Source organism: Mchenga conophoros, linkage group LG3 (genome assembly GCF_057382185.1).
Source record: "Mchenga conophoros isolate Kocher_MC1m ecotype Shallow Benthic linkage group LG3, M_conophoros_male_GT1.1, whole genome shotgun sequence".
NCBI classification, from domain to species: domain Eukaryota; kingdom Metazoa; phylum Chordata; class Actinopteri; order Cichliformes; family Cichlidae; genus Mchenga; species Mchenga conophoros.
The window spans coordinates 55,929,878-55,941,657 of NC_140528.1; the positions used below are offsets into that span (position 1 = coordinate 55,929,878).

At 43.3% G+C, this 11,780-nt stretch overlaps 1 protein-coding gene across 1 annotated transcript; it reads left to right on the forward strand.

Moving 5' to 3' along the window:
- The first annotated feature begins 1,556 nt into the window (after window positions 1–1,556).
- mus81 (MUS81 structure-specific endonuclease subunit) lies at window positions 1,557–11,155 on the forward strand. The gene is made up of 17 exons (XM_085263606.1): window positions 1,557–1,631; window positions 1,803–1,953; window positions 2,430–2,559; window positions 3,962–4,050; window positions 4,238–4,366; window positions 4,453–4,533; window positions 4,630–4,718; window positions 5,356–5,538; window positions 5,632–5,811; window positions 6,192–6,319; window positions 6,419–6,531; window positions 6,783–6,902; window positions 7,508–7,603; window positions 8,688–8,816; window positions 8,903–9,006; window positions 9,908–9,991; window positions 10,749–11,155. Exons 2-17 carry the CDS (start codon window positions 1,813–1,815, stop codon window positions 10,813–10,815), a joined length of 1,863 nt encoding a protein of 620 aa, XP_085119732.1. The 5' UTR covers window positions 1,557–1,631; window positions 1,803–1,812; the 3' UTR covers window positions 10,816–11,155.
- Window positions 11,156–11,780: the final 625 nt, after the last annotated feature.

Consider the following 11,780-nt stretch of genomic DNA (forward strand, 5'->3'; position numbering starts at 1 on the left):
GCCTCAGAAAGACTTCTAAAAACTATTGTCAGTGAAAACAGTTCAGTGCTGAATCCATTGATCTAAGTTAAATGTCCCTTTTAAGTATTCTTTTGGCTTTAAAGGCCACTACAGTCGATGATCTGCCTCCATTTCGCCCAATCCATAACATCCTCCTCTGTAACACCAAACTTTAACCTGCTGCTTGCGTCTTAACCTTTCCACCAGCTTCACTGTTACACCTGTCTCCCTCTCATTCAAACGAATGTATTAAGTCTTGCTTCTACTGACTTTCACTCCCCTTCTATCCAGTTTATACCTCCACCTCTCCAGCCTCTCTTCCACCTGCTCCCGACTCTCACTGCATGTCACAATGTACTCTGCAAACATCATCAGATGACACTCCTACCTCACCTGTCAGCCACTCCATCCCCACTGCAAGAAAGTAGTAATCCCACCCCCACCTTGAACCCATCTGTCTTGCTGTCCTCATGCATGTCCTGCACCACCCTCACATACTTCTCTGCCACTCCTGATTTCCTCATGCAGTGCCACAGTTCGTCTCTTGATACCCCATCATATGTTTTCTGTAAATCCACAAAGACACAGTGAAGCTCCTTCCAACCTTTTCTATACGTATCCATCAATACTTTCAAAGCAGGTATCACATCGGTGGTGCTCTTTCTCAGCATGAAGCCATACTGTTGCTCACTGATCGTCACTCGCTTCTTAGCTTTGCTTAACAACTCTTTCCCCCAGTTTCATGGTATGACTCATCAACTTTATCCTTCTGTAGTTAATACAGCTCGGCACATCACCCTGTGCTATAAAAATAGGTACCATTACACTTCTCATGCACTCTGTAGGTATTCTCTCATTCTCCAGAATTGTTGAACACTCTGGTTGAAAAGTCTCATAGACATCTTCATACATCTACCTCTTCAAAGGACAACAAAAACCAAGATGCTGAAACACTGCAGCATTCTCTGAAAACTGCTGTGGTCTAATTAATCAAAATCTGAAAATCTTTTCTGGGAATCATGACATCATCCCAGCTAAAGAAGAGACAGATCATGTGACCTGTTATCAGTGAACAATTCAAAAGCATCTCTGATGGTACGACAGTACATAAGTGCACCCGTCTGAAGTGCTGCACATTTTTGAGTATATGTGCTAACGTCTACACATCTTTTTCAAAGGAGAGCTTTACATATTTCAGTAAGACAACATCAAATTATTTGGCGTGTGATGTATGCTGGAAGGCTCTGTGGAAACATGCATCCACTGAATACATCTGGATAATTCTGAAACAAAGGAGTCCACAAACCATTTCAGACAGCTGGAGACCAGCAATTCTTTTTTCTTTTTCTTTTTAAATTAGTATCATATTTTTATAAAGGTAAAAAATGTCTCTGTGTTGCCTTTAGTTATTAAATATAAGGTTGGATTTTAAAATAAGTTTTTTCAGATTACAGGTTTATTATATCACTATTATACTATTATTGCCTCCTTTGCCGCTAGAGGCCACTCGTCACATTAGGAACCTTTGGCGCTTCCGTCCCTTTTGTGTCACGTGACATATGTCAACAAGGAAGTGGGCTGTGTCTTTGAATACAAGGCGCCACTAGCCGTTCCTAGTCAACAAGTGAAAGGTAATCAGCATTATAGGACATCCACACAACTTCTCTTTACATTTCTGTCTGATCTAACTGTCTGTACACACGTCTTTGAACCCGCAGAGCTCCCGTAGCTTGTTTGAAAAACTTTATTTGGGGTTGACTTTATCTTACACAGGCTAAATCGATTCCTGCTTTTCCCGACAGATCCCGAGGGATGCCCGCCACCGAGCCGGTCCGGTTGGGTCGGAAACGCGCCCTGCCCTCGTGCCCGAACCCGCTGTTCCTCAAGTGGCTCACCGAGCTCCGGGACGAGGCGAAGGAGAAAGGACTAAAGATCCAATACACCTACCAGAAGGTACAGAGGATGTAGCGGTTAGCAGGGGTTAGCACTCTCGCCTTAAAGCAAGAGGGATCCTAGTTGGCTTCTGGGTGGAAGCTTACCCCAGCTATCACTGGGTACATCCTGGGCCGACAGTCCACCACAGGGCTAACACACAGACACAGGCACACCCAAGGTCAATTTAGAAACACCAGTTAATCTGAAATGCATGCATGGACTGTGGGAGGATGCTGGAGTACCCAGAGAGAAGCATGCAGGCACAGACGACATATAAAGAGGCTCTAGCTGGCTGGCAAGTTCAAACCATAAACCTTCTTGCTGTGAGGTGCACAAACCACCACTGTGGACAAATATAACAAATAAAATCCTTCCATGTGTCTACAAGCTTTCCGTTTTTGATGGACAATGTGGAATTAAAAGGGATATAAATCACCAGGAAAGCAGAAATGGCTAATTTCTATTTATTTTTGTGTGCTGCTGTCTTTTTTAAGGCCATCAACTCACTGAATAAATATCCACTGCCGCTCAAGAACGCCAAAGAGGCAAAGATCCTCCAAAACTTCGGAGACGGCATCTGTAAGATACTGGATGAAAAGCTGCAACGGTATTATAGAGAGAACGGTAAGAAGCAAACGCATGGGTGGATAAGATGATCCAAAACACACGCTAATATGTTTACAACACAGAACTAGACTAGATTTCACTGTATGTGTACTTGTGTGTTACTTTTCTTCACTGTTTCAATTCAGTTCTTTATACAGCATCAATTAACAACAGCCGCCGCTTCAATGCACCTTAAAAGTGATAGGGAGGAACAATCAGGCAATACCCTATGAGCAAGCACTTGGCAGCTGTGGTCAAGAAGAGCTCCCTTTTAACAGGAAGAAACCTCCGACAGAACCAGGGTCAGGAAAGGGCAGCCATCTGACATTAGCAACACAAAGAGACCAAGGACTAACTATGAGGGAGACGAGACAAAAGTTTCAGAAATGCAGTTGTGGCATTTAAAAACATCAGAAGTGAAAAGAGAGGAGTGGAGAAAAAAGGCTCAGTGCATCATGGGAAGTCCCAGAGTAGCCTTTCTTTAGAAGTTTTTAGAAGCACTATTAAAGGACGATTCAGGGTCACCTGATCGAGCCCTAACTATTTGCTTTATCAAACAGGAAGGTTTTAAACCTAAACTAATAATTAGATAGGGTGTCTGTCTAATTAGAAGAGGGGTCTGAAAGCTGAAGGCTCTGCCTCCCATTCTACTTTTAAATCCTATCCTAGGAACCACAAGTAAGCCGGCAGTCTGAGAGAGAAGTGCTCTTTTCAGATATAATGGAGCCTGATCATTCTGGCTTTTGTATGTCCTCAATGATCAGGCAATCAAACAAAATGAGCTTGTGATTAAAAAGTAGAATTAAGAGCAAAACTGTAGAAAATCATACAAAAAATGCATCATTGCAAAGTTTGCTTTGCAAATCTGGAAGTTTGTATTCATGTAATTGTTGACCTCTCAATAAACTTATGTTGTGTTCAATGTCTGTAGTTTTGCATCAAATCATAAAACATTAAAGGAACAAATATTTAGTCTGTTTAAAGTAGAGGAAGTGAGCTTTTAATGGACGCTTAACCCCAGATCACTGAAAGCAGTTTTGTAACATTATCATTAATGTCAGGTATGTTTTACCCTGTAAAACAAACAAACATCAACATATATTGAGCTGAAAGAATACATGGCAAACTGAAGTAATCCTCTTTTATTTCTCACTATACAGCATCTCACTAAACAAAGAAGCTATCATGGTGGGACTCTGTAAAGAGATTCTGAGATTAGTAAAACTAGGGAGTTGTTAACAAAAAAGATAAATAAAAAAATAATCAGTGGAACAGGTAACGTGTTCTTTGGTCAGACCATTGCAGAGACGTGTGAGCCTTGTCGAGTGACCTCTAAGTGATATTTACTCTGTGAAAATCACGTATCACAAACCAACCAGTTTACCCAGCTCCTGTGTCTTCACCTGTTCCTCTGCTCCAGGTGCTGACGCTTCTATACACGCTCTCCCCAAAGGAGCGCCCCCTCCTGGCCGATCAGACAATAACATCATCCTGGCTCCATCCAAAAAGGTAAAGTTGGAAACAAAGAGGAGATTCATGGAAATAAATATTTTCCTTCACACCAATAAATGCGTTTTGTGATTACAGTAAAAGTAGAAGCATCAGAAACGACAACAAAAAAACCTCAGCCAGATATTTGCAGTATGAGGGGATGTTTCCATTGTCATTACAGTGTGTAACTATTTTTTCCTCATAGAAAAATGCTGCAGGTGATCAAGGAAAGGATGGAGGAGGAGATGGAGGGAGGAAGAAGAAGAGGGAGTATGTCCCCCAGAAGAGATCCGGGGGCTATGCTGTGCTGCTGACTCTTTACAAAGAAACTCAGGTAGATTTTTCGTCTTTCTTCCAACTACTGCAGCATCAGTCAGTGTTAAACCGGTGTTTCATTACCGCCGTGTGCTTTCTGTCTAGGTCCCTGGTAGTAAAGGTTACATGTTTAAGATGGAGCTGCAGGCAGAAGCTCAGCATCTCTGTGACAAATCGTTCACTGTGGTGAGTGCTTTCACTTCGATCTCATGTGTTCTTCATCCGTCTGCATGCACGCTGTCTTCTTGTGAAGTGTCCATCCTTCATTTTCTCTGTCTGCAGCCTGATTTAGGCAGTAAGTACACCGCCTGGAGCTCAGTCAGCACTCTGATCCAGAAGAACCTGGTGATAAAGACTCACAATCCTGCAAGGTACGGCTGCTTGAAGCGTGTCAGTGCTTTTACTGTAACCTCACGTCTTTTCTTTTAGTCTTGTAGAAGTCGGCTTATTTTCGTATTGAGTGTTTTAAGTGCAGCTAATTTAGGTAGTAAAATGTGTTTTTTAGAAATTAAGCTTTTGACTTATTTGGACAGGATTAGAATGAATGCATCAGAGGGACAGGCTGAAGTCTCAGGCTTGAAGACAAAGAGGTGGGGCTGAGATGGATAGTAGATGCTGAATGTGGAGCTGGCAGGCAGGAGGAAAGGTGGCCACAGAGGTGCTTCATGGATGTAGTGTAGGAGGACCTGCAGAGGGTTTTGGAGGAGGATGATAGGGTGAGGTGGAAGCAGATGATCTGCTTTGGTAAGAAGAAAAAGAATCGGTGTAATTTTGACTGAAATTAGGATCAACTTAGTAATCAGACTGTTAACAAATCAAATAATTTCTAGTCTCTCTCTTCTGCTGTATTTGACAAAGATGCTTCTTGGCTGGTTTTTGTTGTCGCACTTGCTGCTAAAACTTAACAGTTGTTGCTGTTTCAGCTCTACTTTATTTAAACTCTGCCAACGACCACAAAGATGTAATCCACCATGCAGTATTTTTTCTTTGCCTTTGTGCTTCTTTCAGGTATTCTCTGACAGAAGGAGGTCTGACTTTGGCCGAGCGACTGGCATCCGCAGAGCAGACGAACACAGACGGGGACAGAGAGGCGGTTAGGAGTGAGTTAGAGGCGACTGAGGAAGATGATCCCGTCGTAGACCTCACTGGTAGTGATGAAGATGAAGAAGAGAAGGAGGAGAACAGAATACAGTGAGTGGAAACTAAAAGATTGAATCCTCATCTCCTTATTTTTTTCCTGTTTTATTTCCCTCTTTGAATAAAGCATTCCTCTTCTTTTCACAGCCCTGCAGAGAGACAACCCACCGTCACTGAGGTTAGCTGCGACGTGGACGACGTGCGTTCATCGGGGAAACCACAGGATTCACAGACGACGATGACGACAAGCAGAAAGCCGAACGCAGAATGTCTCCTACCCGGAACGTATGAAATTATGCTCTGTGTTGACTTCATCGAGACCACTGGGTAAGAGATCTGCCTTCTAACATGTAAGAAACACGCTACTGATGTTACTGATGAATTTAAATATATTAAAAGCCGTGTACGTATAAAAATGTGTATTAATATCAGCAGTATTTATCACAGTCATTCACATTTACTGACCTAACTGTTGTTACTGTGTTCTCATGCGATAACTGCTCTTACAACCATGTTGTGCTCCATTCAGTCCTCGAGGTTTCTTCCTGTTAAAAGGGAGTTCTTCTTCCCACTGTCGCCATGTGGTTTCTCATAGGGGATCGTCTGATTGTTGGGTTTTCACCGTATTATTGTAGGATCTTTATCTTACCATGTGAAGCACCTCAATAAATAAAATTGAATTGTGTATGTATTTATTTGTTATGTAGTGGGAGTCACCATCGTAAGCAGGAGCTGGTGAAAGAGCTTCAGAGAAATGGAGTCAACTTTGACATCAGGAAACTAAACGTCGGGGACTTCCTGTGGGTGGCTCGGGAAAAGGTGGCACCTGTTGCAGGTAACACATACAGGAGGAGAGAGTGGGAGTGTTGATGTTTGATGGGAGGGATCCCGCGCCACGCCTGTTTAACTTACAGGGAGGATTGTTCTGTCTCAGGTCAGTTGCGAGCGCCTGTAGGCAGGGAGCTGGTCCTTGACTACATAGTGGAGAGGAAGAGGATGGACGACCTGTGCGGCAGCATCATCGACGGACGCTTCAGGGAACAGAAGGTCGGTGTGCAGCCCGGTTTTATCCAATACAGTTATTAATCGGTGAGGTGGCACGCCGCCTTCAAAATTACAGGTGATGATTTGTGCTTTTTACAAGCAAGATGAACCCAAACTGAGTTCAATTTATATGAGTATGAACTGGAAAACATAAAGTAGTGACATCATCAGAACCCGGTGCTTGTTCCTCGTCTCGCGTCGGCCTGCAGCACCTCCTGCTTTTGTTCATTCGTCTGTTTTCTTCCCTCCGTCAGTTCCGACTGAAGAGGTGCGGTCTTCATAAGCCCATCTATTTAGTGGAGGAGTGTGGATCAGCTGCTTCTCACCTGAGCTTGCCTGAAACTACACTGCAGCAGGCCATAGTCAACACACAGGTAGAGTGCACACGTGGGGCCACATGGGTCACTCTCAAACTGAAACAAATGTTGTGGTGTCCTGCTGGACGCAGCCATCAGAAGATGGTACGCTGTGCCACCTGTGTAGCATCTCTACCATACTAAGGAGCCGAAATTGTGCCAAGAAAATATCCCCACACCCTTACATCATCAGCCCGAAACTTTGGCGAGAAAGATCCATGCTTTCCTGTTGTTTACTTTAAATTTTTATCTTTCCATCAGAAAGTTGCAGCAGAAATTGAGAAGCGTCAGACCAGTCGAGCAGGTGTAGCTAGTGAGGCGACCAGTGACAGTAGATTTATATTTTGTCTAATTTTTGTTTCCTTGCCGATATTTGAGTTTCATTAATTTTCTTTTACCATTCGTATCATGATTAGATGTAATCACAGCATTGCTCGTCTGGCTCTGAGCTATTAATGACCAGCGCCATAACAAATAAACACACAAAACACACAACATAGTTATTTTCTAACCTCGACTTTTAACTAAAAATTAACCATGTTTAATGTGTATGGTATTTACATAGTGTGTGTGTGTGTGTGTGTGTGTGTGTGTGTGTGTGTGTGTGTGTGTGTGTGTGTTAGGTGGTTGACGGTTTCTTTGTGAAGAGAGTGCAGGATGTGAGGGAGTCGGCGGCGTACCTCACCATCATGACACGATTCCTGACTAAACTGTACCAGGTAAACACAAAAAGATACATGTTCCAATTTTACATTGTGGAGTTATGTAAGGGCGACATGAGAGAGCCCAATATTTTAATCTGGGCTTCACACAGCTGAACACTCAAGGCGTGAAAACTCTAACACACTGGGTGTGAGTGGAGCCACCTAGTGGTGCTTCCCCCTCCCAACACCCAGTGGGGTCTCCTATTAGTCCAGGACCCTGGGCTTAAGCAAACGGCTGAACCTGGGAGGCAGAGAACTGGTAGAGGAAGCTCTGTCCTGAGAATGAGGCTGGTTTGGGCGGTCAGGAAAGGCTGAAGAAAACTCGAGCTCTGTCGGTTGAGCGGCGCTCTTAGGGGGAAAACCCTTAACCCTGTGGAAGGTGGGCGGCTGCGGCGGGGGACCTGGGCTGTCACTACTTGATTGTCCGCAATAATGTGTGCGGGTTTAAGTGTATCAACACATATAGTCTCCCTATGTCGAGTCTCAGACGCATGGTGTCCTATGGGCATCATGCCTGACGAAAACAAACTTTTTAAAGTTTCTGAAGTCTTTTGGGCAAAGGTGCACCAGACCAGGAGCACGAAGCAAGTCCACTTGAATCAAAGCACTGGGGTGGGGGCACCAAGATCCTCCTTAACTGCAGAGCGCAGCCCCAGCAAAAGCCCACTGGAGGTGGTCCAACCCAGTTGCCATCTGTTAGAGAAGCATGGAGCACAGCCTTAAGCGACCTGTGAAACTGCTCGCACATCCTGTTAGCTTGTGGGTCATCTGCAGTGGTGCGGTGGATCCTGACCAGTTGTGGATGGCAAGGGGACCACCTCTGTGGTGCAGTCAACCACAGTCAAAAGGTGCATGAAACCTTGCAACTGTTTCATCCTCGTTTCCCACTGTGTCGATGTTGGTAAGATTTACATCTGAATATATGCTGTCACATTGAGATTAGGCAGCACCAGTTTCCACCTGTGCACACGTCTCTACTGCATGACAACACTTGTTAATTGAGCCATAAGGATCATTTTACTGTTAACATAACATAAAATCAGCCTTACATCTTTCTTAACTGTAACTTTTGCTTTTTTCCTGTTTAAACCTTTTTCAGAACCGAACGCTGATCTGTCGCTCCAGAGAGCTGGAGGGCGATGGAGGCAGTGACGAAGAGGAGAGAGGGCTCCCCTCCTGCTCCCTTATGTCTTTTGCAGAGTTCAACCACGGTGCAGTCAAAAACAAGGTGTGAATCTGCTTCAAAAGCCTGAATTAAACTGGTTGTCTTGGTGATCGTCTCTAATCCTGGCTTCACTCTTTCTTCCCCTGTAGTGTCAGACGGTGAGAGAAGTGTTTGCCAGACAGCTGATGCAGATCAGCGGATTGTCTGGAGACAAAGCAGCTGCTATACTGGAACACTACAGCACGCCACACAGGTAGCTGGTAGTACAGCATACTGCATACTCCACAGCTCACCGGGGTTCCTGATTTGCTTATCTTAAGTTAACAGCCAAGAGAGAGACGAAAATAAAGACAAGGAGGGATTATGATCTCCAATAGTTACAGTTCCTTATCTATTGTTGCTGCCTGTTAGATTAGGGCTATTTCCTCCTGTGCGTCATAAAGAAGTGTACAATCAAATCAACAAGCAGCTTTAATCCGTTAACATTTTAAATGATGGCCAGTGTGGTCGTCTGCCACCAGGTGGAGCTGTTGTGGAGAATTCTGTTAATTTGTTTGTTATTAGTTATTTTGAACGTAAAAGAACGAAATCATGGATACAAGCGGCAGAAATGAGCTTTCTCCAAAGGGTGGCTGGGCTTTCTCTTAGAGATGGGGTGAGGAGTTCAGTCATTTGGGAAGGGCTCAGAACGGGTGGACGGATGGATGATCTATTGTTTTGTTATCATTTCAAGTTTAAATTTTTGTTGAGGTAGTTGCCACATTTTAATAATACGTCTTTTGCATTAATGCATTTTCATATCATATCGTTTAGTGTGTGGCTTGTTTTTCTTCTTCTTTGTCTGGAGTGTATTGTGCACATCTGTAATCGGCACAGATTTAATTGCTCTCTGATCAGCAGGCAGCTTGTTCCAAAAAAACACACTAACTGAAGGCACCCTCAGGATATGTGGATCTGATTGCAGGAATATTTAAAAGATCTGCACCTGATGTTTAAAAAAAATCAGTATGGCAGTAGGTCATTAGATGCTGACTGAATAGCATGGCCCCAGAACAAAATAACTAAATATGTCAGAGCAGTCACGCTGTGTCTCCATACTAATGTAAGATATGAAGGATTATTTATTAAATCTTTGTCTTTTCTGTCATTTTCAGTCTTCTGACAGCATATGAACAGTGCACAAGTGAAGCAGAGAAAGAGAAACTCCTCTCCTCGATCCGATACGGGAAGCTCAAAAGGTTTGTAAATACAGTTTCACATTTTTTCCTGGCTTCTTCCAGTGGTGTTTGTAGTATTTGAGTGTGACCAGAGATGCCAGGTCTGAGGAAGGGGCTCGTAGGCAGAAATATGGCTGTGGAAGGAATTTGGAAAGGCAATGGAATAAAACTTTTTGTCAGTCTTGAAGTGATTCTGACAGACACGTCAGGAAGGGAAAGAAGCTTCCTGCCCATGCTGTGGTATAGTGGATGTGATACAAAGTGCCCTTTGACTGGAGTGGCGTTCCCCCTTTTTGAAGAAAGGGGACCGGAGGGTGTGTTGAGCAAGATCAGCTTTGATGGAAGGTCTGTGGCAGGGTGCTGGATCGACTAGTTCAACCTCAGCTTCAAGAAAAATAATGTGGCTTAAATTCAGAGCCAGTCTGCATCTGGTTTGCAGACGTGGAGAAGACATTTGACCTCTCACGGTACAAGTATAGAATATCTGACTTTCTGATCCTTGTACAAGTGTGATAAGAGCTTTGTTCAGATTGCCGGCAATAAGTTGGACTTGTTCATGGTGGACACACTGGAGAGAATATTAATACGCAACTGGATTAGCATGGCTGTGGAGAGAAAGGTAGCGATGGAAGAATTACAAGAGAGGTTTAATCAATGTCATGAACTTCCAGTGTTGATACTTTGACCACCACAAACCACTACAGTACCTTGAGTGTGTGTGTGTGTGTGTGTGTGTGTGTGAATGCTTCATGCTTTCTCCTGTTGGCTTGTTTTTCAGGAACCTGGGTCCAGCTTTGAGCAGAACAGTTTATCACCTCTACTGTACACAAGGAGCTCTGACATGAAGGCGGCCCTGGAGGTGGTCCCAAAGTATACTCAACAATGTGAATTATACAGTCATTAACTTTTAGGTCCTCCTTTACTTGAACAGCATCATTTTGAGTATGATTATGTAAAAGTGTATATAAAAGTCAAGACACTGCTATATTTTGATATTAATAAAAGATTCCTGTTTGAAGAAGTTCACACGGCCCATTAGTGCACAAATAAAGTTTATTTTAAATAACTTTTTCTAGTCAGAATCCAAATCCAGTGCCCAGACGCTGAAGTCTTAAAGCTGTAAGCCAGCTTGCACCTTTCCAGCTTGTCCAGCGTTACTGCTCATTCGTGCACACTTATGGGAGTGGAGCCTTGTACCCAGGAGGTCTTCAGGAGCTGCTATTACCTGATAAGAGCTTTTAACACATCAAACATGAAGAGCCAAAGTTTAACCTTGATTTGAAAACTGCATTTCTGAGCATGGTAAGTATTAGATTGCTACACGGCCACAGGTTTTATCGATGAGTTTACTCGCTGCTGGTGAAATTAAACTATTAAAACTCAAATTTTTCTACAGCTGTCTAATATGGGCGATGAGGTCTTTTTTTCCTTATCGTCTTTACCTTGTTGCTTTGAATTCGCGCTATTTAAATGAAATTAAATGATTGAATTTCTTAAGGACGTAACTACGGATACCGCTCATCAACTAGTTTTTTTAGGCCTGTTGCTTCTTTGGTCCTTCACTTACCAAGTTTTCTCAAATTTTTTTAAGGACACACCAATGCTGACACATGCTATGTCAACTAAGGGAATCAGCTTGGGAGTCAACATGTTGGTGCAAGAATACTTTTATTCCTGGTAAACTGTGTCCTCTTTACCATTTTTAATAGAGTCGACCAAAGAAATAAGGACAAATGTATTTTGTGATGGGCTGCTGGTGAAGATCCTAAAGATACTACTCTTTTTTTTTTTTTTTTTCTTTCCATGGACC